General features: G+C 34.5%; 4 protein-coding genes across 15 annotated transcripts in view; 3 read left to right on the top strand and 1 right to left on the bottom strand.

The window, feature by feature from the left end:
* The first annotated feature begins 44 nt into the window (after positions 1–44).
* On the top strand, positions 45–8,262 carry LOC105142977 (death-associated protein kinase 1). Of its 7 annotated transcripts, none has more exons than XM_087411589.1 (20): positions 45–154; positions 971–1,049; positions 1,147–1,259; positions 1,352–1,512; positions 1,572–1,692; positions 1,758–2,058; positions 2,127–2,175; positions 2,549–2,665; positions 2,744–3,016; positions 3,103–3,285; positions 3,357–3,471; positions 3,643–3,834; positions 3,942–4,183; positions 5,030–5,119; positions 5,364–5,528; positions 5,604–5,822; positions 5,883–6,062; positions 6,125–6,418; positions 6,508–6,830; positions 6,910–8,262. In XM_087411589.1, exons 2-20 carry the CDS (start codon positions 991–993, stop codon positions 7,070–7,072), a joined length of 3,360 nt encoding a protein of 1,119 aa, XP_087267715.1. In that variant the 5' UTR covers positions 45–154; positions 971–990; the 3' UTR covers positions 7,073–8,262. The 7 variants fall into 7 exon arrangements, with proteins under 7 accessions (XP_087267715.1, XP_011049225.1, XP_011049224.1 ...); XM_011050923.2 differs by lacking the exon at positions 45–154 and adding an exon at positions 161–373; XM_011050922.2 differs by lacking the exon at positions 45–154 and adding an exon at positions 161–376.
* Positions 8,263–8,365: 103 nt separating this feature from the next.
* Positions 8,366–12,711, top strand: LOC105142978 (tropomyosin). 2 transcript variants are annotated; one of them, XM_087411591.1, is made up of 8 exons: positions 8,366–8,983; positions 9,067–9,185; positions 10,450–10,728; positions 10,980–11,113; positions 11,345–11,533; positions 11,761–11,836; positions 11,905–12,037; positions 12,160–12,711. In XM_087411591.1, exons 3-8 carry the CDS (start codon positions 10,489–10,491, stop codon positions 12,240–12,242), a joined length of 855 nt encoding a protein of 284 aa, XP_087267717.1. In that variant the 5' UTR covers positions 8,366–8,983; positions 9,067–9,185; positions 10,450–10,488; the 3' UTR covers positions 12,243–12,711. The 2 variants fall into 2 exon arrangements, with proteins under 2 accessions (XP_087267717.1, XP_087267716.1); XM_087411590.1 differs by having other exon boundaries at positions 11,746–11,836.
* Positions 12,712–12,821: 110 nt separating this feature from the next.
* On the top strand, positions 12,822–15,605 carry LOC105142980 (tropomyosin). Its single transcript, XM_011050929.2, has 6 exons — positions 12,822–13,939; positions 14,013–14,146; positions 14,344–14,532; positions 15,025–15,100; positions 15,181–15,313; positions 15,410–15,605. The coding sequence occupies exons 1-6, from the start codon at positions 13,700–13,702 to the stop codon at positions 15,490–15,492; spliced, it is 855 nt and encodes a 284-aa protein (XP_011049231.1). The 5' UTR covers positions 12,822–13,699; the 3' UTR covers positions 15,493–15,605.
* Positions 15,606–15,626: 21 nt separating this feature from the next.
* The window catches only part of Dscam2 (Down syndrome cell adhesion molecule 2), a 154,788-nt gene continuing 147,781 nt past the window's right edge, over positions 15,627–22,633 (bottom strand). For 2 of the 5 annotated variants that reach the window (XM_087411585.1, XM_087411586.1), the window contains exons 25-30: positions 21,455–21,598; positions 21,050–21,235; positions 20,409–20,620; positions 19,871–20,024; positions 19,702–19,804; positions 15,627–19,352 (exon numbers count right to left, since the gene is read on the bottom strand). In XM_087411585.1, the coding sequence (XP_087267711.1) occupies positions 19,103–19,352; positions 19,702–19,804; positions 19,871–20,024; positions 20,409–20,620; positions 21,050–21,235; positions 21,455–21,598 (1,049 nt within the window). In that variant the 3' untranslated portion in view covers positions 15,627–19,102. The remainder of the gene's footprint in view (positions 19,353–19,701; positions 19,805–19,870; positions 20,025–20,408; positions 20,621–21,049; positions 21,236–21,454; positions 21,599–22,633) is intronic. The other 3 variants (XM_087411583.1, XM_087411582.1, XM_087411584.1) reach the window with 3 other exon arrangements.

The following is a 22,633-nucleotide window of genomic DNA, read 5'->3' as shown; positions in this document are numbered from 1 at the left end:
GCGCATTCTCTATTTCGCAATCGTTTTCCGCACCGTATGATTTCACCCTAATAGGGAAATACTCAATTGTAGTTGGTTTTTACATTCTGATCCGGATTAAACCCTCGGTGGAAACTAGGCCAGTGAGCGTTGTGCTTCTGGATACATTTATGGGGTGTGTGGCGATTGTGTGTATAATTGTGTATGAGTATGTGTATGTGTGTGCGGGGCGGCCGGCACAGGTGAAGGCTGTCCTGGCTGTCGCTGTCGGCCGCAGCACAAATTTTGTAACGGCTACTCGCGGAGCGATTTAAAAACTGTCCGAATAGACCGAACGATGAGCACGATCGGGAGATGATGCCGGGCACGTCTTGCCAACTGGAAACGTCTAACGGTAGTAAGAAGTAGTAAGAAATCGTCTTTACTTTGTTCTTTCAGTCGCATCTTGATGATGAGAGAGGCAGGGAAAAGGATAAGGAGAACGATCTGTCGCACTAAAATTTGACAACGGGCAACTCGGCTTCACCTCAATCACGATGTTGAGGATCGCGGGTTTTGACTATCGTAAATCGCGACGTCCGATTGACGACCATGAACATCCACCGATCTCCCGTGTCAGTTGAGATCTGTGCGTCATTGTTGTCGCAAGCTAATTCTCGTGGTGTGTCGTTTTGACGTTAGGTTGTTGCACCTAGTATCGAGGACCGGTATCTGCATTCGCTCCGTTAAATTGCTCCAGAATATAATTGTATCGAAGTGTTTGACTGAAATCTTATTGTTATTTGAGAGAAATATCGAATATTGCATAATAAATTAATGTTAATGTATATATATGTTTCATGTACATTAAAAAATTTTTTTATGGATGTGTATAGATTGTGTAAATAAGAATATTTTCAATATAAGATGATATACTTGATTTAATATTGATGTGTAAATAAATTAATTTTTAATTTCAAAGTCATGCATTGATGTTATATTTGTTGTTCAGATCTTGAGTGGAGCACTTTAATGGAGGTCCATCATGAGCCGATTGAAAAAAACTATCAGTTGCTTGAAGAGATTGGCAAGTGAGTGCACTGTTACTTTTGTACATAATTGATGATTTTGTAGTGAAATTTTTATAACTTTCAATGATTTTTACAAACACAATTTTGTAAAATACAGGGGTCAATTTGCTATTGTACGAAAATGTCAGGAAATAAAAACTGGAGCGCTATATGCTGCAAAAATTATGAGGAAGAGACGAGTTGCCAGAGGTGTAGCTGCTGCTGACATTGGTAATATTTTTCTAATTATAATATATTGCAAATATTTTTATTTTCTATACTATAATACTATATAGAATACTATAATAGAGTAATTTTTTTAGCACGAGAAGCTGGTCTTTTAGCTCGCTTAAAGCATCCTAATATTGTTTCCTTATATAAGGTGATAGATACAGGAACAACAGTGGTATTGCTCTTAGAGTTGATTACAGGAGGAGAGTTATTTCATTGGACTCCGTCCAGTGAAACAGAAGCTGTTCATGTGGTATGTAAATACATAACAATTAAATATCCTGAGAATAATTTATTCATATCCTTTTCAAGGTTCGCCAAGTTTTAATGGCACTTAGTCATTTACATTCCTACCAAGTTGCTCATCTGGATATTAAGCCTGAGAATATTCTACTGTCGACACCACCACCGATGCCTAGCATTAAGCTAATAGGTAATGTCTACAGTGTTTTATGTTAAAGTTGTCAAAACAATTTTAGTACAAATACTGTTTTGTAGATTTAGGTCTATCGCATCGATTAGTACCTGGTTCGGAACACAGAGCACTATTTGGCACACCTGAATTTGTGGCACCGGAAATCGTAAATTATGAACCACTTAGCTTGGGAACTGATCTTTGGGCTGTTGGTGTATTAACATATATTCTTCTGAGCGGAGCTTCGCCATTTTTAGGCGAGGATAAGCAAGAGACATATGCAAACGTTGCTGCTTGCCAATATCAATTTGATAATGAGTATTTCAGTAATGTGTCCGAGATTGCCAAAGATTTTATACGATCCTTGTTGATCAAGGATCCGAAGTAAGTTGCAGGATAGTTGTGAATTTATTATTAATAAATCGGGGAAAAAAATTATTTTTTTATTTTAGGAAAAGAGGAAATGCTGAATCGTGCCTTAAACATCCTTGGATTCTCACGGTGTGTTCCTGAAAAAAAAATGACTCGTATTTCCGATAACAGCGATTTATTTCTGTTTTAATGTATTATGTATTGATTTTATACATTTTTTTGACCAATGTGTCTCGATGTGACATTGATTTGTACAGTTATATCGTATATTACATAATATACGAATTATTTTTTTTATATGCAATATATGTTAATATGTCAAAAAACAGTATGCAAATTTTTCTTTATTACATATATACCTTGGTTATTAGAAAGTACAATAATTCTTTAATTTCATTTATGTTACGCAACATGAGAGAGAGATAAAATTATTTTATAATTTCAAAGAAATTGAATTACAATTTTATCAAGTTGGCAACAATTTTTTTCTCTTTGCACACAGGAATCTGAAGCTCCTCAAGGTCTCGGTGGAGCAATAATCAGTGCTGTGAAGCGAGGCTGTGTTGAGGCTGTCTCTCGGTTACTGAGACAAGGTGCTCTGTTAAACATGAAAGACTCTGTGAGACACCTTTTACTTATTTTGCCAATAATACATACCGGGTATAATTCGTGGATAAAATATAGTTGCTTGTTTCAGAAAGAAGATACTCTTTTGCATATAGCTTGTGAGGCCGGTGACGAAGGAATGACAACTTTTCTAATAGAGACTGGAATTGATCTAGACACTTCGAACAAACAAGGTCTCACGGCGTTACATGTAGCTGCTCGACACGGGCATATTAATCTGGTCAGACATTTGTGCCTTGCTGGTTGTGATGTTGATAAAACGAATCGGGGGATCCGGGCAGACGTCACGGCGATTAAGTATGGATATCCGGATATCGCAAGTTTATTAGATAAGTTGAGAAATGTAAGTTCATATGTTCCAAGATATGCAATGTTTTCTACATTTGGAAGAATCATGCAGTAATTGAATCTTGTTTAAATTATTTTTAGCCGAATCAGCGCGAAAATTACATTTGTCAACTGCAACCAACACGCAGACCGATAGATCGGCTGCACATAAGACTGCTCGGTCACTGCGCCTCTGGAAAAACATCATTAATTAATTCTTTGAAATCTGGAATATTTAGTTTCGGCTTCTTTCGGAGGTCGAGAAGCCAGAATTGTAGTGCGAAGGTAAGTGCATGCGATATGATTGCATGATATGATTAACGAATAAATAATAAAAATTTGTGTACGATATGTAGCGAGAACCAAGTATCGAACTCGATGTGACAAGTAAACATGGTTCTCTCAGCTTTGAATATAGCGACAGTGAATATGAAGGTACTCAGGGGGTAGAATGGAGTCGTGGTAACGTAGGTAAATTATATTCAATAATTTTTAATTTAATATGAATATATAGAATTATAACTATAGTATAAATTGAAAACTTATATATGTTTAGATATTTATACTACAATAGATTGATATTTATATTACAGTGGATTATTTTAAAGATATATAAATTATAGAATGTATTTGATTAACCAGGTGGCGAATGTGTTTTTTGGGAGTTATGCGGACGCGAAGAATTTCTGGCGTCTTATCACCATGTACTTACGTTCCAGCAACCAGCAGTGCATCTTATTACGGTTAGTTTGAGAGAACCGCTGACTGTTCAACTTCAGCAAATAAAATTCTGGCTGCAATTTATTTTGGACCGTATTAATCCGAATAATATTGGTAAGATATTGTCGCGTATCAAATCTTTTTTATATTACAATTAATTTATTTTCGTCGAAGATACATTTTGATTTTTAAATCTTGATTATTGTTTTTTTTTATTAAAGGATTTGGCGGCAAGTGCAATGACGTAAAAGTAATTTTAGTCGGCACTTATGCACCGGAACCTTTAGCCCCGAATTCTAACGGCGGCAATCTGCTTGCACCACTCTTGCCATTACTAAAAGACTTTACATCGATTTTGGGGAAGGAACCTCAAATGGTAGCACTGGACGCAACTAATTCTTCTAGTCCTGGCCTGAAACTCCTCAGATCTTATTTAAATAATGCAAGGATGGAATTTTTCAAGGTGACACGATTTATATTCTCTGTAAAGTTATACATTTGTCATACTTCATCTATAATATTAGAAGAGATGTTATTTCATCACTCACTTATCTATGCAGAAATTAAGATTATAGAATAATCTCGAATTCGGCAAATTTTTTTCTAATGAAAATTAATAATCTCTTCTGATTTTACATCTTTACCATCAAATATACATATATCTTTAATCCACTCCAAAATATATATCAGTAAATGCATGATATCAGTATGCTTGATACTAAATATGTGCGAGCAGAACCGTTTGATTCTGCAGCCTGTTAATACATGCAATTGTGACTAACGCAACCTTGTGTAAATAATCACGTTTTCACAGGAAATTGTATCAATTTGTACAGCATGTAATAAATGTGCGCATTAACCCTTGTGAAACGGTTCTGGTCAATAATGGGTTACCTCATTACGCTGTTTGTACAATTCATTCATTAATCTCGAAATTCACAGTGTCAATATAATGTCAAATCAGACATTGACTCTCAATAGAGGCAATGTGGCAATTTCTATAATCACTTATATGATTTTTCTCTAACATCCATGATGCATGGTTGATTTGATATATGTACAAATAATTGAAAGCATTGAAAGTACCTTCTGTGTCTCGTGACTTTCGACGACATTCGATTATTTGCAATGTTTGATTGATTGAGCGCACCATTTTCAATAAAAGGATCCGATATCATGTCATATATACATATAAATATATATATATATCACGTTGAATCAAATTTATTAAGAACATATGTTTTAGTTGCTGATTATTTGGCCATTAATGTTTATTAACAAGCCTTAATGCATGCGATGCATGATGTAGGATGGACCGGAAGTTGCAGAAAGTATTCTCCGACGTGACGCGTCGCGTGCTGCGGCTACGTACGTGCCCCTGGCGAATCTTGATAAACAGGTCGAAATACTTTTCTCAATTTCTTTAAAATAATTCTGAATGATGTGTGTATAAACTGATTGAAATTGTACTTTAGTTCAATAGTTGCACTAATGCTTTCTCCCATGTATACATACATGCACTATATATCTATCTTAAAAAAAATAAAAGAGATTCTTTCTCTTGTATATATTTTCTGCATCAATGTGATACCGGGATAAAGGCAGAATTCTCTGTTACTATGGATGTTAATCATGTATTATAGAGCACCTTAGTGTGGACTGGTCTCGCCGAAGCATGGAGATCGTATGTGCAGTCGTTGGAAGTACCTCCGTTAATGCTCACTCAGGAAGAATTTCTGAACGAGGTTCGAAAGATCAATCCTTTAGTTTGTTTGGAACATTGCAGACATCTCGGATTACAGTTACAGGTTTATAATTTATTAACTTCAATTAATTTAATTTACATTGTTCTTTTTCTCTAACGACTATGTATATTAAATTAGAACTTAGGGGAATGTATTCTTCTACCTGGAAATCTGATAGTACTCAATCCCGAATGGTTTTGGCAAGATGTGCTAAATTGGCAATTAAGTCCTGATCAAAGAGGACGATTGGGCGGTCGAACTACCGGCGTTTATACTTTAGAAGATTTTCAAGCGCGGTGTCCATGCCCCGCCGCTCAAGCTTTACAAGCTTTACAAGCAGTCAATTTATGCATTCCGGTATGTTTTAAGAAACTTTATCAATCAATTTGATTATTATATTTGATTATTATATTTTAGTGCGAAGTGGATGATGATGAAGTGGAATACGAGATACCGTGTTTAAACCTTGTAGAGCGTCTGCCAGGTTTATGGGAACCGTGGAAACCTTGTTCCAATGCGTTACCTCACGCTGGTTTACGCCTTTGCCCAGAGGAAGCGCCTTTGTACCATTTGGCTGCTATATTTATGCATTTACAGGTAATCAATATTTATAATAAAGAAAATATAATAATAGAACTAAAACATTAAAATTGATATAGGCGCAACTGAGAAAAATTACTCAAACGTGGGATCCGTCGAATTCAGATCTATATCAGTGGTGGCGAGGATCAAAACTGTGTTTGGGGCCTTGTGAGAGTATAATCACTTTTGAGGAGGAAGAACACAGTTGCGTGGAAATTCAAGTACGCGGTCCACGTGGTTCTAGTGCACAGTGTTTTGCTCTTCTCAGCGTGATTCTGGACGCGATGGATACTACTATCGAATTAATCGCGCCCGGAATGTTACTTGAGAGACATTGGTTGAGTCCAAGCCAACTTCGAGAATATGAAGAGGTAAATAAAAATTAAAATATATTTAAATTGATGTATTATAAAATCGAAAGATTGAGATTGTATGCGTTTAAAAATAATACCAATTGCAGGTAATTCACTCTTGGGCACCAGCCACTGTCACATCGGCTTTAATCGACAAAGGCCTTGAAGAGGCGACTCTTAAGAATCCTCTGAACGATCAGCAAGAAACCGTGTGGGAGATAGTAAGTTGCGGACTGCCATTAATGGAAAATTGCATTCCCGGACCGAAGCAACCTGTAAAATATATAAAACCTGCTGTGCAACGGCGACTGGCGCAGATGTTAGATCCTCCTGATCATCATGGAAGAGATTGGTGTTTACTCGCCGTGAGACTCGGTTTGGGGGATCATGTCGCCCAACTGGATAGCACAGTAGACAGTCCAACTTTGAGGTAAGAGCTTTCTTTTGAAGCATGCTGATTGCGTTATAACGTAACTGGAGTATTTCGAAATTTCATATTTGACCCACAGGCTATTGAAGTGCGCGGGTGCAGAATGCACCGTCGGTTCGCTGGTGCAACAATTACGAGCGCTCGATCGCGAAGACGCTGTGCATTTGTTGCTTACGTATACGCCAATCTATGTGCTATTGATGTCCATCGATTCAGAGACAGAATCTAATCTTTCCAGATGACGCATTCATCAATGGCGCATTAGCACCTTCTAGGTGTTCTTTTTTCTGATATGCCGCGTTCGATGGATAGCATTGTCTTTCTATTTCCGCCCAATGTAAATTATACGTTAATTTATTAAGTACGTGTCCTTATATGTAACTTAACTTTAATGATCGATCGCATTGCATTTCGAGTTGAGCGATATAAGAGGGATCTGACATATTTTGTACACTGTTTTATATTCTTTCTTTTTCTTTATTTTTTTTTACTTTGTACTTACTAGGGAATATATATTTATTAAATTGTATTACATTGGTATGATTACCATAAACGAAAATTGATTTTTTCTTATGTCTTTTAATTTGTATTAGTTACTATGCAAAAATTTATATTACTTATACTTATTTTTATTTCTTGATAAGAGTTGTGCTATAACGTTATATTAATAATCGTTGTGTTGTTGTGCAGTTTGCATTTTTTTCGTTATACGGAGTTGTTATTCCAGGGAAATGATGCATTTACATATTATAACATGCGATATGATCGTATTTGATATCGATATTGTTTCGAGCGCTTTTCTTGATATGCCGATATGATCTTGATATATACATATATACATATATACATGTATTACATCTTGCCAAAACTCTATGTCAATATGCACCGCTTTTTCAATACTTCGGAATATTTATTGAGCATATATATATGCGCAAAAAGAGTGAAACAACCATTTGCACAGTCTACTATTACTTTTGGATATATCTTGTCTGTGAACATTCGATGATTGAGTGCATATTTCTACTGAACTGTATTCGACATCTACTGTGTGCCATATGCAAAAATTGTAAAAGTTATTCGGAAACAGAGAAACTAAAAAGTGTAACAATTAAACGAATTTCTTTTGTAACATGACTGAACTATATTATTTTTTATTGTAAGCTACATTTACAATTATGAAAGTCTGCTTATCTGTATACCTGTAAATTGATCAGAAAAATCAATTTCACATACGCATAACAACTAAGAATAATAGTACTATGATTAATAGTAAAAACATTCGCATCGAAACATCCGTAGAGCTTCATTCGCATAGTTTTTTTCATCACATGCAGTATCTTATAATAGCTTAAGCGAATAAGTTACATGTTATAATCTGAGACTGTTATAAAAATAAATCAGTGAAATTATATTAAATATATCTTTCGCTAGATTTAATTGTCTTATTTATTATTATACCATTTTCATTAAATAGGTCATTTTTTATAGACTTATATTTAATTTGTCTTTGTATTTGCTAATTTCTAAATTCATAAAATAAGTTCACATAATTTTCAACCCCTTGATTCAACTCTTTAAATTTCTCAATCTATTTCCTAGGCATACGATTTTTTTCACAGTTTCGTAAAGTCCCTTTTCAGCAGACAGCACAAAGTTTAATCTGATCCCAAATGTCGGAGCTATACGTTTTTATTAGTGTGGTTTCATCGAAAGCTCCCGCGCGTGACATCAACCCATTGGATAGGCAAGGCTTTGATCAGCGGGAAGATTCGAAGTGGGTCCACGCCGATTGACATTTGAATGATTCTTAATGTCGATTGCGGCTATCATTGTGACGATAGGATCGGTCAGGCTGTTTACTATGGGTGTTGATTACGTGGTCGGCAGAAAACAGGAACGAGATTCTTTTCGAGGGCCGAGAATAGTATGGGAACGAGCGGATATCGCGTTTCGTAGGCAGCCGCGGTGACGACGGCGGAGGGTAAGTTTCGGGACGATAGCCAAAATCCCCAAGCAATTATAGAATTGGATTGGATCGGGGAGTTCGGGAAGGTGGTCGGCACCGCCGCCGAAATCGGTTTCGTTTTATTTTAGCTTAGCTGTCGAAGGCATCCGGTTGTGCATTCTCCCCGCGGATCATCGTCACGATCACAGTAAGTGTCCTCTTTAATAGGCATTCCTCTGCTCATCCAGTATCACCGTGTAAAATTTATATTAAACGGGTGATGATTAATAGGGTGGTATATGTAAATACATTGAGCGTTGAATGACGGGGTGAAATCTCACGGCGAGTAACATCGAAGTTCTTGTGATTGCACCACTCTTGTCGTCCTTCTTTTAGTCACTATATTTAAGGTACGGATTTGCTCACTGCGAATAATTAAGATATTTGTTTAGAATTTGATTAGAATCAATTAAAACATTCGTATTTTAATTATATAGAAAGAACGGTAGTTGAAGTAGCTAAAAATTTATAACTAAATTTTTGACAAATTTGAAAATAATTTTAAAATGTCTAAAATAAAAGTGGTTATAATTTTAAAAATTAAAAAAACAAAGAACATGAAAAACCACAGCACAGGTTGTCGGTTGTGATGATTAAAACTTTATTCAATAATGAATTATTCAAGCGTTAATCAATATCCATATCAATAAATAAGCGATTAAACGTTTCGGCCACAATCTGGCCATCTTCAGTAATAAAACATCTTCTCAAAACGCAAAAATTTTTTACATTCAGTCGAAATAAGTACATCGGTCGTATGTTAAAATAGATTAAAAGTGTTCTTATCAGTGTGACGATGATCGTGCGGCAGTATTATAACTCCAGCTTATATGACAGAATAAAGTAGAACATGAATTTCCAGATTCTAATCAGAATAAATTTTATAATTACGTTAATCTCTTATACTCGAAAAATAAAGAGCAAATGCGTTACCTGTTTTACAGTCAAAAAACGAAGCGGTAGATCTCAGACATTACTTTCGCACAATTAAATTTTAGTCGTGACATTGTGTGTTGTTACTGGTCTTATCATGTATTTTACCACTATTTATATACCAAGAGAAACTTTCGAAAGAAGAAATTTAACATACGACCGATGTACTTATTTCGACTGAATGTAAAAAATTTTTGCGTTTTGAGAGGATGTTTTATTACTGAAGATGGCCAGATTGTGGCCGAAACGTTTAATCGCTTATTTATTGATATGGGTATTGATTAACGCTTGAATAATTCATTATTGAATAAAATTTTAATCATCACAACCGACAACCTGTGCTGTGGTTTTTCATGTTCTTTGTTTTTTTAATTTTTGAAAATAATTTTGTTGAACTGTCAAAGTAATCATATAAGATGCTCAAGCTAGTTACTAGATTGTCAAAACTTGTTGCAGCATTGCTCATCCTGCTTGAATTTCCTCCATGATTTTATTTTGATGGCCCAACAAAATTTTCAGATCTGTACTTAAATTTTTAAATACTTCGACAAAATCATTCTTTCTGTGTAAGTGCACGATTTATGAATTTTATCTGCTCTGCTCGCGCATTTATTAGCGTAATTTCCATCTTTCATCGTCTAAAATTGCACTTTAGCTTTACGAGATAAATGTAATATCCAGAATAACTGATAAGAGGAAAATCCAAAATCGTACATTACGATGGAGGCGATCAAGAAGAAAATTGCGGCGCTGAAGCTTGAGATGGATGCCGCAAGCGAAAAGGTCGAAGTCAATGAGACGAAAGCGAAACAGGAGAATATAAGAGCAGACAGGCTGAACGATGACCTCAGCGATCTACAGAAGCGATTGTCGCAATTGGAACGAGATTATACTGTCACTAAAGATAACTTAGAGCAATCTACTGCCGATCTAGAACAGTGCGAGAAATCTTGGTCTAAAGTATGTAATGATTAATATGAATAGATTTTCTAGGATCTTCCACAAACCGAATTTCTTTTTCATAAATTTGTGACAACAAGTTCTACAATGAAAACAATTTTCTAAGATAATATGTCCTATTGAATCTCAACTAATGAAACTTTATAATTATAAGAAGCTATCAAAGAAGCTGTAACAATCAGTATTTTAAGTTCCAATACACACGTATTTAAAGAATCTTTTATCACGTATCAATTAATCGTGTTGTACAGGCTGAACAAGATCGTACCGTTTTAACGAAGAAAGTGCAAGAGATCGAAGCGAGTTTGACCAAAAAGGAGGAACTACGTCTTTCCGCTACGATAAAACTAGCACGTGCGACCGAACTTGCGGACGATGCATTGAGGTTTATAAATTTATTGTCATCAGATTTTCATGTTTTATTCAGCCAAAAATGACTGATCGAATGACATTGATTGATTATATAGTGCTGTGGACGTTAATTGAAATCGATTTGACTAATTTCTTAATTATTTCTACGGGGTACAAATGTTATGCACATACATAAAATAAATAGGTAAATTATATAAAGCAGGATTCGACAAAGCAATAATGCTGTATCTTTTTTTATATACAGAATGTGTAACGTTTTGGCAGACAGGAGTCGTTTGGACGAGGAACGTATGGAGAAGTTAATGTCGGAATTAAAGGATGCTAGATTAATCGCCGAAGACGCCGATGCGAAATCTGATGAAATAGCCAAAAAATTGCAGTTCGTGGAGGAAGAATTAGAAGCTGCTGAAGAAAGAGTGAAGACTAGTGAGGCGTATGTATAATAATTGTATTATATATATAGTTTTATTTATATAATATATTATATATATAATGTGTACATTATTATACATATATATATATATATGTATGTATATATATATATATATATATATAATATACTAATAATGTATATATGTATAATTTACATATATTATATATATATATATATATATATATATAAAATATATGTAAATCCTTTTACAGAAATATTTTTTGTAGAAAAATCGTGGAACGTGAGGATGAACTCTTCATCGTACAGAATATCGTGAAGTCCCTCGAAGTGTCCGAAGAAAAGGTGACGTAATATAATATGCTGTGATAATAATTAGTCGCAACGGCACTTTTCCATTATTTTGATTTTAGGCGAACCAACGAGTAGAAGACTTTAAGTTACAGCTGAAATCCTCGAAAAAGAAATTGAAGGAAGCGGAAAAACGCGCAATCACTGCTGAAAGGACGGTGAAAGCTTTACTAAAGGAAGTGGATATGAAAGAAGGTAAGAACCTCTCTCGAAGCTTTTATTTTTAATCAGTAAATTCAATCAGTATTTTTGGTAAATTAAAATAATAATATTTCTATTTTTTCTTTTCTATATCATTGAGAAATTGCTTGTTTTAGATGAACTCAGAGAAGAGAAGGAAAAGTACAAGGCGGTCTGCGACGATATGGACGCGACGTTTGCCGACATGACAGGATACTAAAATCCTGCGAATGAATTCGATTTGACTCTCGTTATTACTTTTAACTGCTGCTGCTTCCCTCCGCTTATTCGCTATTTATTGCTATTCATTTTTTAGTTCAGCTCGTTATGCTAAATGCCGCTTATATCGCAATACCGATTTGTTTTGCCTTATGAAGTGCCGTGAATGATATTAGAAATAACTCGCTTCGCGCAATAATCTACTGATAGACAAGGCAATGCAATGCGGGTTGTTACTATAATTGCTTCGCTTTATGCAATACCTTACCAAGATCGGCAACTAGTTCACGGTCGCTCGTATTTGCTGTGTTGCTCGAAGGTGTTGTTCAAAATTTCGTCTATTTCTTTTTCTTTCAGAGATATTGGAGGGATTTAGTGTCGTACGCGCGAGCGAGACCACGATATCGTGCATCCTTTCTACATTTAATGTAAAATCTGTATTTTCAATAAACAGATCACATATTCTCTAATGAGTTTTCATTATTTTATGCATCGTGCTGTCAATAGACTATAGAATAAAGTTTTCAAAAATGACTAAATAAATAAATGATAAAAGTGAGTAGTAATATATTGCTTTTCAGTAATATTAACATTGTTAATAATATTAGAGAAATTAATTATTAATTATTATTAATTAAATTAGTTTTTATTATTATTATTAATATTTCTTTAATGTTAAATATATTTATAACATGATGAGATTGACGAAAGATATAACTACGAAATTGAAATTGTGTGAATATTAACATTTACGCATTAAAGATATTGTAAAAAATGTTATAATACAATTCTAAATCGTATAGTAAATTCAAAGATATGTCTGTTATTTTAAATTATAAAATATATATAGCATGTGCTTTTGAAATCCATTTTTAATAGTAATTGTTAAACAAATATAACGCAAAGTAAATATTTGTCGACCAATTTATCTGCGATCGGCAACGATCATGGGCATCACTGTTTTAAGAAGTCCAAGAATTCGTTTGAGCCTAACTAAAGCGACTGTTGTTTTTGTCCTTTTGCATTGCATTAAGCCTATAAAACATTGTCCCCGTCGGTCACTGAATACAGTAACTCACGGGCATTGCATTTTGATACTTCGTTTCTGTAGTAATTAAAAATTCTGTTAACAGAGTGTAAAGCTTAAAATTATCATTTTTGCGCAACAAAAAGATACTTCAAAGTGAAAGTGTTTCATACAGAACCATTTTTAAAAAAACATTCTTGATTGCAATTAAAGAATATAAAACGTAAAAATAATTATCGTAAATTGAAAATATAAAAAATTATAAAAATCTTTGCCACACAATAAAATCAATTAAGTATAATAAAAATCTAATTCTTGCGACTTAATACAATTATTAAAATAATTCGCTTGAAAGCAACAATTTATCTATTAAAATTTCTATTAACGTCGTTGATTAAAAAGAATATTTCTAATTAATTTCCAACGAAAACATGAATGCCATTAAAAAACGGCTGCAAACGCTAAAGCTTGAGAAAGATCTCGCAATGGACAAAGCTGACCTGTGCGACCAGCAGGCAAAGGAGGCAAATCGAAGGGAAGAAAAATTGAGGGATGAGGTTCGTGAATTGGCCAAAAAGTTAATGCAAATGGAGCATGATTTGGAAGTGAGTAAGGCCCAACTTATAAAGTCAAACAGGAATCTCGAGATAAAGGAGAGAGTCTACATTGTGGTTAGTGAATTGGAAGAAATATATCACGTGCATCCAAATTCAATTTGTCTTTACGTCAATTGTAAAATTGCAGACGCAATCGGAACTGGCGGTACTTAATAGAAAAATGCAGCAATGCATGCAGAATTTAGAAAAGTCAGAGGAGCGACGTTTGTCGGCTCAAGTAAAGCTCGCGCAAGTCATAGAAACTGCTGAAGACGCAAAGCGGTATATTTCTACATAAAATTTACTCTGTCAATTTTTTATTATGAAATGTTTTTTTTACTGGTATATAAAAAATATTTTATATTAATAAATATTATAAAAATCGCTGTAGATACTAAGTTTTTATGAATACCATTATCGATTTTTTAATAAGAAATATATGATAAGCTTATAATCATAAAATTATTCTTTATACTCAGCATCTGCAAAGTCCTAGAGAACAGGAGCAAACAGGATGAAGAGAGGATGGATCAATTGATGGCGCAGCTGAAGGAAGCGAGACTTATTGCTGAAGACGCCGACACGAAATCGGATGAGATTTCGAGAAAATTGGCATTCGTTGAAGACGAGCTGGAAGCGGCGGAAGAAAGAGTTAAATCGAGCGAGGCGTACGCGACTCTCTAAATATAGCGATTACGTTCTTTTCTGTTGAATCCTTTCTTACTTCTCTATTTTCAGTTTAAACAGGAATGTTTCACAACATATCCTACTTTCTAAGATGTTTTACTTTTGCATGAAAAGTTTCTACCTATTTATTCGTATGCATAGAAAAATTTCTTTTAATCAAAGAAGACCACATTCGGTTAAAGACGACTTTGCTGAATAATATTTTTGTGTGAATTTTATAATTTCTAGTTCAAGCAAATTGCGCATTGATATTATTTGTTGACCTTGAAACACAATTTATTTCCTAAATTAAAGCTGGATTACGTAATATCATAAAATTAAATTGACAAGCAATAAATTAACAATGAAAGCTAATGAGCATCCTTAAAATATTGTAAAAAATTTATTGAAAAAAGTTTTTACTTAATATTGCTTTTTTATTTAAATTACTTAAGCTTAAAAGATTTTAACATGTTTGACGTTATATTTTATAGGAAAATTCTCGAGAGGGAGGATGAGTTATTCATCGTTGGCAATATATTCAAGTCCTTGGAGGTGTCCGAAAAGAAAGTAGACATTTTTTCATATTAATAATTTATATTTTTCATATTTAAAAAATTAAGACTGCATAAAGAGATTGTTTGTTGCAGGCTAATCAAAGGGTGGAAGAATTCAAAGCACAGTTAAAGGAATTAAAAGTAAAATTGAAAGCTGCTGAAAAGCGTGCCATTATCGCTGAGAAAACTGTCAAGATATTCACGAAAGAAATGGACAAGAGGGAAGGTACTAATCGTATTATGCATTTTTTATAGATTTTAAATTTCCAAACTTATTAAAATGATATCAATTGTTATTAATAAATTGTTGTTTACGTTTTAGATTATCTACTAAAAGAAAAGGAAAAATACAAATACATCTGCGACGATTTGGACTCCACGTTTTCGGAGCTTACGGGATATTAAAATAGTCAATAGACTGCGAATCGTTCGATTATATCGATCGTTAATCAAGAAATTCGTATTGCACAAAAACATAAATATAAATTTTCATGTTTACCAAATATCTTATAAGGTTGGCCCAGAAAATCGATCCTATGTTTATTTTACACGATATCAATTTATTTAATCGATTCTACGATCGACACAATGCATCGAAATGTCGTACCACAGATTTAATACAGTTTATTTAAATTTAATCGACAATTCGTTTTAATCATACAATCTCCGATCGCAGAACGGAGAAAGAATTTTCGAGCTTCTTCACTTTATGGAGCTCTTACGATGACTCTTTTTGCGCAATCTCGCGCCACGATTGGACCGTCCACGCCACATTCGCGCCACATAAGCGCTTTCTCTCCCTACAATGACATAATTAATCGTAGTTACAATAACAATTGTGCATTTGATTTGTTCGCTCGCCTCCGCCATCCATATAAATGCAACAATTAAAGTATATTCTCCGAACTGCACGGATTATCGCAAATGGTAACGGGGGATGCACCGAGTTGTGTCACTGCATCATCCTTCGAGGACCGTGTAATTACTCGCGATGCAATGTATAAAAATCCGATAAACCAATCCAAAAGTACCTTATCACGACGAGATTTTAAAGTAACAAATTTTAATCGGATAAATGACGAGAGATGAGATCGTATTTTATTCCAAATTAGCTTTGTGAAAAATTGTATAGTAAAAAATTCGTTGATCAGATTTGTTCGAGATCGTTGATTAATCGTTAAATACTTTTTATTAGCTTCTCACACAATTACGACAACGAAGAGAATTAACTGGTCCCTCTGAAAGGTTATATAAGATATATTGACAGAACTCGGCCGGTCCATGACGCAAGAAAAATGTACAAAAATCGTATCGACGAAAATGTCCCGGCAATCACACCAAGAGCAAAACGGTGAATCGCACTTCATCCTCTTCGAAGATTGCTCTATCGAATTTAATCGAACACTACGAGTTTGATTGACGTGCTTCCCTTATATACATTAACGAACGCGCTTGTATGCGCGCGTCTTGATGCCCGTGTACTCAAACATATTGTATTCTACATATGTATTATCTACGGCCTCGTCTTCGTAGTGTCGCGCACAGCTTTTCTTAACTTATTGACATTATCTCGCAATAAAACTCAAAATTCTAAACATTCCTTAATATTATGGCATAACTAGAATTTCTTAATCTCTTCCCTAACAGCACAGACCTCCAAGGAATGTCTTGAGGACGTCCGTATGTCCTTTGAACATTCTAAGGATATCCTCGGGATGTATTTCGGATAAAGTGTGCTATTAGGATTTCTACTTCTTTTTTTTCCACAAGATTAAAATTATTATCGTTTTATACGATAATGTACTGTAAATTCGGAGCAGCTTCCTTCGCGCTGAAATAAACTAGAAAGTGGAAGTACGTACGCCATCACAGATATCCGAATATACAATATTGTATAGTATACTTAATTATTTAAAACGACGTTTGTCGGCGAGAGAAAATGGGTCAAACAGGTTTTTTTTACATTAAAAACGTTACCACGTCTTGGTAAAAGTTACAAAAACATGTTTCTTTTTTTTTTTCATTCCGGAGTACATAAAGTGATCTGAATTAGATCCTTTAAAGTCGCGGTAAGTAGTCTGCGGAATGGCAGTGTCGTGGAAATATTGGAAGCTCGCGACGCGGTAGGATGCACGCGTAATTAATTAATTCTAATGGCAATTTTTCATAGTACTTTCGAGTTCAGTCTGAAAAGGAAAGTCGTTCTGTTGGTACGACTTATTGCAATAGTAAAATTGGTCGCGTCGGATCACAAAGTCTCGAAGGTGCACGACATTAGAAGAGAGATCTGAAGAAGGAGAAAGCCGCGGCTCTCCTTCAAATGCCTTGGCCGAAATTTATACAGAGCAGAAAAATGAGATTGTGCTACGATTAGCTTCGTAGCTTCGTACTCGATTCTTCCGATCGTAACGCGCTCCGCGTACAGGAAAACGTTCTACATAGAAGTCTTAGGTTTAATAACGGACTTAAAGTAATCAACGGTACTATTATATATATATATATATATATATATATATATATATATATATATATATATGTGTATATATATATATATTCGTACGTATATAAACTTTACAATGCAACAGAGCCGAACCGTCAACGATCCGCTTTTTGGAGACTTGGAAGTCCGGTCTCTTCTCCTTTCCTATTCGTTCTCATCCCAATTTTTAATAACATGCGCGCACCGAATACAAGATGAGCATGATTTCCAGAATAGCGACAGTTTCGAGCTGCTTTGTATATATGAGAAACAAAAAGGAAAACTTATTAAATGTTAATAATATAAACAAAATTTAGACATTAGAAAAATTAAATTATGAAAATAACGAAATTATAATAATATCAATAGCGGGGTAAATTAGTATCTATATAATAAGAAGTAAAATGATAAGCAAATAGTCAATAACGTATCATAACAATTATCCCATTTCAATAACAAATTTTCATATAAATATAAATAAATTAAATCTTAGTCTCACAATCAATTGCAAGTGAAATATATTCACCTTAAGTAATATCATAATATGTATATATAAATATGTATATAAATAAGTAATATCATAATATGTATAAAATTTTGTAATAATTACAATAATTGTTATAATTTTTCGATAATCCGTTTTGTAATAATAGAAATTATTAAAAAGATTAAATAAGACGAAGAAAAATAAAAAAAACTGACATAAATAAAAAAAAGAACTTCTCGGGATGGAAGATGCAGCCTGTTACCTGTCTTGTTCATGATACGCGAAGTATTTTCCCATGCTCTGTTCGTACATACGATTAAGTCTTTGGTCTCGAATGGATCACCCGCCGGCGAAACGACTCGCAGCGGTCTGAGCAAATTGTCGTTTTGGCACGCATTCGTACACGCGATTCGACGATCATCCACGCATTCGGACTTGGACTCACTCACACACTTCACGCATTCCACGCATGTGTATTATCTCACGTCGCGTCATAGACAAGGAAGAGGAGAAGCACGTACTTATAGATACTTTCGACTAGTTCTCTCGGCTCGATCAACGAAGACACACGTTTATAGAAGAATAGGTCTTATAGTGTCGCGTTCTGTCATTATATATAGCTTATAAGTATATCGTTGATTAAATATTGCAAAAGTTAATATCTGCAATGCGAAAACTTATTTTTATATTGTAAAATAATAATATAATTTAAATATTTCAGGGAATTAAGATTTTTCATCTCTGGCAAGAAATCATCTTCTACCTGATTTTATATGCACACACGTGTGTTCCTCTATAATCGTCCATCTTCGTTGTCTCGATCCTTCCCGATCTTATTTATGCACGCCTCTCCCTCGATCATCATTAACGAGCAGAACGTAATTTACCTATCGTCGACAGAAGACGTGGCAGTCGATTGGCCCTACGAATGGCCACGAGGAAATTCTTGACGAGACACGAAGGGAAGAGATCAATTTACCTAATCTTTGGCCCATGGGGTTAAGAGAAAAAGGGGTGCTACCGTGGGGATTGTGACATTCGGGGACAGATTAAACGGCGATGGAGTAATCCGAGGAGGGATTATTCTGAGTGCTTGGCCGCGACCACAAAGAGCTTCGCAGCCCCAGTTTCAGCTTCTTCAGAGAGTCGATGTCGCACTCGGCCTCGCTGAGCTCCGGTCGGTCTCCGTTCCCCGGCGTGGGTACAACTGCTCCCTGATTGCTGCCGACGAACGCGGTCTCCGCGACCGAGATCGGCGGTAGTAGTGTGCGTAGAGAGCTCCTGCTGGGAACATGCCATCTTACGAGATAGCCAAAAGAAACAAGCTTACTGATGGATGTTGTGAATGAACGTTTTGCAGTAAGGATTAATCAAGTGATTAAATGAGAGAAAGAGAGAGAGATACGCGCCTAATTAACTTAGTGTAATAACTTTTAATATAATTTTTAATAATTTTATTAACTGCATGATTTTTAAAATTTGATTTAAACAATGCAAATGCGCATTGGCAAAGGTGACTCAGAAATCACTCAAATTGCATTTTTGTATATTTTAACATTGATCTGAGAGATTAGAAATTGGAAAATTACGACAAAGTGGAATTGATTAATAAATATTAATTTATACATTTTGTTATTTTATTCGTTACCTTGATCGCCCCCTCCGTGGCAGTGACTTCTGTTCGGACATTGGAGAAATGTCCGAAGACGTGCTCGACGTGCCGTGATAAATAAAGTCCGAGACCGCGCGAACTGAAACGACAGTGCATTAGAATATCGATTAGTTGAGATTTGAATAAATCTCATATTAGAACGTACTATGTTTTAATTTTCCAGCGTCCAGCTGATTCGACGATTCCGTGCGCGAGCTTATCAGTTGGTCCGGGTCAGATTCGCTCTCGTCGCTCTCGACATCGCCTGGGGTTTGCTGCTTTCTCTGTTGCCGCCTTCTCGACGAGACGCTCTTCATGCTCTGCACAGATTGGATCTTTGTGTGCAAAATACAATTTATAAGAGAATTCTAAATCAGTTCTAATTTCCAATCGAGTTATGCATTGTTAATTAAAAGTTGTATTATTTACAATTTATACAAATTAAAAATAATATAAGTATGTGATTTCATATATATGTAAATATAATATAATTTAATAGTTTAATATATTTAATAAGAAATAATAGTTTAGTAAGAATTAATAATTTAATATTATATATATATATATATATATATATATACATGTATATGTATACATATAGTATTCCATATTCCACAAACGCATGTATAATGACATTTGTACAATGAATTTCAAAACTGAATCAAGTAATAAATAAAATTCTAGTGAAAGAAAGAGGCGTATACCGTCGCCGCCGGTGGAGGGCTCGCGCACCCTTCGGTCATGGCGTGCTCGTGATACATGAAGCTGTGTAGAAGAGTGTTGTTCGGGTGGAGACCGGCCGCTGTGGCTTCCGCCGCGCCTCCCAATCCGCCCAATGCGCCCAATCCTGCCAGGCTTCCCCCGCCACCCTCCGAAAGCTGGAACGTAGCGTACGGCGAAATGTCCTCCGCTGTCTCTGTAACCCATCAGAGGCATTGCCTACCTTTCAAATCGCGTCGGGTTAACTGTATCAGTCGTTCATCCGTTTCGATCTCATATTCACGAACGAAAACGCACAAAATTGTTTTATCTTTCAATTTGATAATATTATTTCTTATTACACTAAGACACTAATTTTTATTTTTCATTTTTAAGACTGGTTGAAGAATATTAAAGAGATTTTTTTCAATTTAAATTAATTAATTCTGTGCTTTAGAAACGAGTAATATGATAGACACTCTTTTAAAAAATTAAAAAAGAAATTTTTTTAACAAAATTAAAAAAAAAATTTTAAGTAAGATAAAAAAATTTTAAATAAAATTTATTTCTTTAAGCAGTCTTGTTTTACTGTTGAGCGGCGCTAAAGCCGACTCGTACCTGCGCAACAGTAATTATAGTACCAAACCTGGTAGTTGTCCATATCGTAACAAAGGTTCACCTGGAATCTTGTCGGGCCCCGCACCCGTATTTGCCGCTTGTTGTAATGCCACTTTATGAATCGTGGCATAATAACGTTCTCGCTGTGTCTCCGCATTCTGTTGATTCTCTTGCGACTCTTTCATCGGCCGTTGCATTTGACCTCCCAAGTATCCTGATAAATACGTTAATCCTTCTTTATTATACAAATTAAATATTTATTTAAATATCAAAAGATATATAAAAATAATTGAGAGAAGCGGAAGAAATACTAAAATAACTATTTAAATATAAAATTTATAATATTTATTTATAATACAATGTTTATAAAATAAAGATAATTTTACGAGAAAGATCTGAGAAGCAATATGTAATTGCATTAAATTGAACTCACTATTCTTCCAGCGAAAGGCAACAATCACCGCTGCGGCGACCAAAGCGACAGTAGCCACTAGCAATGGCAGTATCACCTTAATATCCGCATAAAACGGCATGGCCGATGTCATCCCGCGTTTCGATAATCCTGGCGGCGGTGTTTCTGCAAAGTTACAGGACCACAGTGCTTTTGGATATAAACTTTTCAATTTAGTTTCATCGGATGATGCGGACGCATCTTCGATCACTATTATCTTCCGATGAAAGTTGCGCTATATTAATCTTTAAACACCTCTCTAAGGGAATAACACACTGGTATATGACAATCTAATTTGGTTGCTTATAATTTTCATGAAAATGAACATATTGTAAAAAGTATTTTTCAATCAAAACGTCCAACATTAAGGAGTATAATGATACTTAGTAAATGTGTATGTATCTTTATTAATAAAAAAAAATTATAATTAATGGAAAATAGCCCAGGAAAATTAAATTTTTTGGAGCCAAAATTGCCATAAACAATTTATTTGCGGAAAGTTGTTTGAAATGACGTATTATACAACATACTGGAAAAGTTCTGACCGTCAGCGGACTTGGAAAACTTTCCAACTTGAAAAAATTAATAAAAAATGCGGTTTTTCAGAAATATCTCGAAAAATTTTTATTTAATCAAAATAAAGATCATTATCAAAAAGAAAGCTGATAAAATTACAAACAATTTACTTTTTTTAGGGCCATACGATCAATACTTTCCGTGATAGAATTTAAAAAAAAATATATTTTTGATCATTTCGAAAATGAAACGATTTTTCACTTTTTTTCGTAAATATCTCGGATCTGACTACTTTTACGTACAAAATACAAGCTTTTTATAAAATTGAAGGTTACTGCAATTCCCTATAAAATGTTTTTTATTCATCCTTGTACGACCAATAATTTCGGAGATATGATTTTAAAAATATTTTTTTTTATTTTTGAACAAAACTTATTTTTTAACGTTTTATATAAATAGTTCGGATTCGGCTACTCTTACATAAAAAGTACTTATAATAAAATCGAAAGGTTTTTAATCTTAAGACTAAAAAACAAAAATTTTTGGCCAAGAAAAAGTCATAGTACAAAAGATATTTTGCAATAAGTAAAAAGGGAAAAAATGTACAACTTTCAGAATTGGTTTTGTTATTTTGTGTTGTATATA

This window comes from Acromyrmex echinatior, chromosome 11, assembly GCF_024713525.1.
Source record: "Acromyrmex echinatior isolate Ae372 chromosome 11, ASM2471352v2, whole genome shotgun sequence".
Classification (NCBI taxonomy): Eukaryota; Metazoa; Arthropoda; class Insecta; order Hymenoptera; family Formicidae; genus Acromyrmex; species Acromyrmex echinatior.
Note: the sequence above shows the minus strand (reverse complement) of the source record. Positions and strands in the feature narration are given on the sequence as shown.

Coding starts and splice junctions, on each gene's coding strand:
- LOC105142977 (XM_011050922.2), top strand. CDS start 334: ATGATGCCGGGCACGTCTTGCCAACTGGAAACGTCTAACGGTA. Junction 4,184..5,029: donor CAAGGATGGAATTTTTCAAG/GTGACACGATTT, acceptor TGCATGATGTAG/GATGGACCGGAAGTTGCAGA. Junction 5,120..5,363: donor TGGCGAATCTTGATAAACAG/GTCGAAATACTT, acceptor CATGTATTATAG/AGCACCTTAGTGTGGACTGG.
- LOC105142980 (XM_011050929.2), top strand. CDS start 13,700: ATGAATGCCATTAAAAAACGGCTGCAAACGCTAAAGCTTGAGAAAGAT. Junction 14,147..14,343: donor ACTGCTGAAGACGCAAAGCG/GTATATTTCTAC, acceptor CTTTATACTCAG/CATCTGCAAAGTCCTAGAGA. Junction 15,101..15,180: donor TGGAGGTGTCCGAAAAGAAA/GTAGACATTTTT, acceptor TGTTTGTTGCAG/GCTAATCAAAGGGTGGAAGA.
- LOC105142978 (XM_087411590.1), top strand. CDS start 10,489: ATGGAGGCGATCAAGAAGAAAATTGCGGCGCTGAAGCTTGAGATGGAT. Junction 10,729..10,979: donor GCGAGAAATCTTGGTCTAAA/GTATGTAATGAT, acceptor CGTGTTGTACAG/GCTGAACAAGATCGTACCGT. Junction 11,114..11,344: donor CTTGCGGACGATGCATTGAG/GTTTATAAATTT, acceptor TTTTATATACAG/AATGTGTAACGTTTTGGCAG.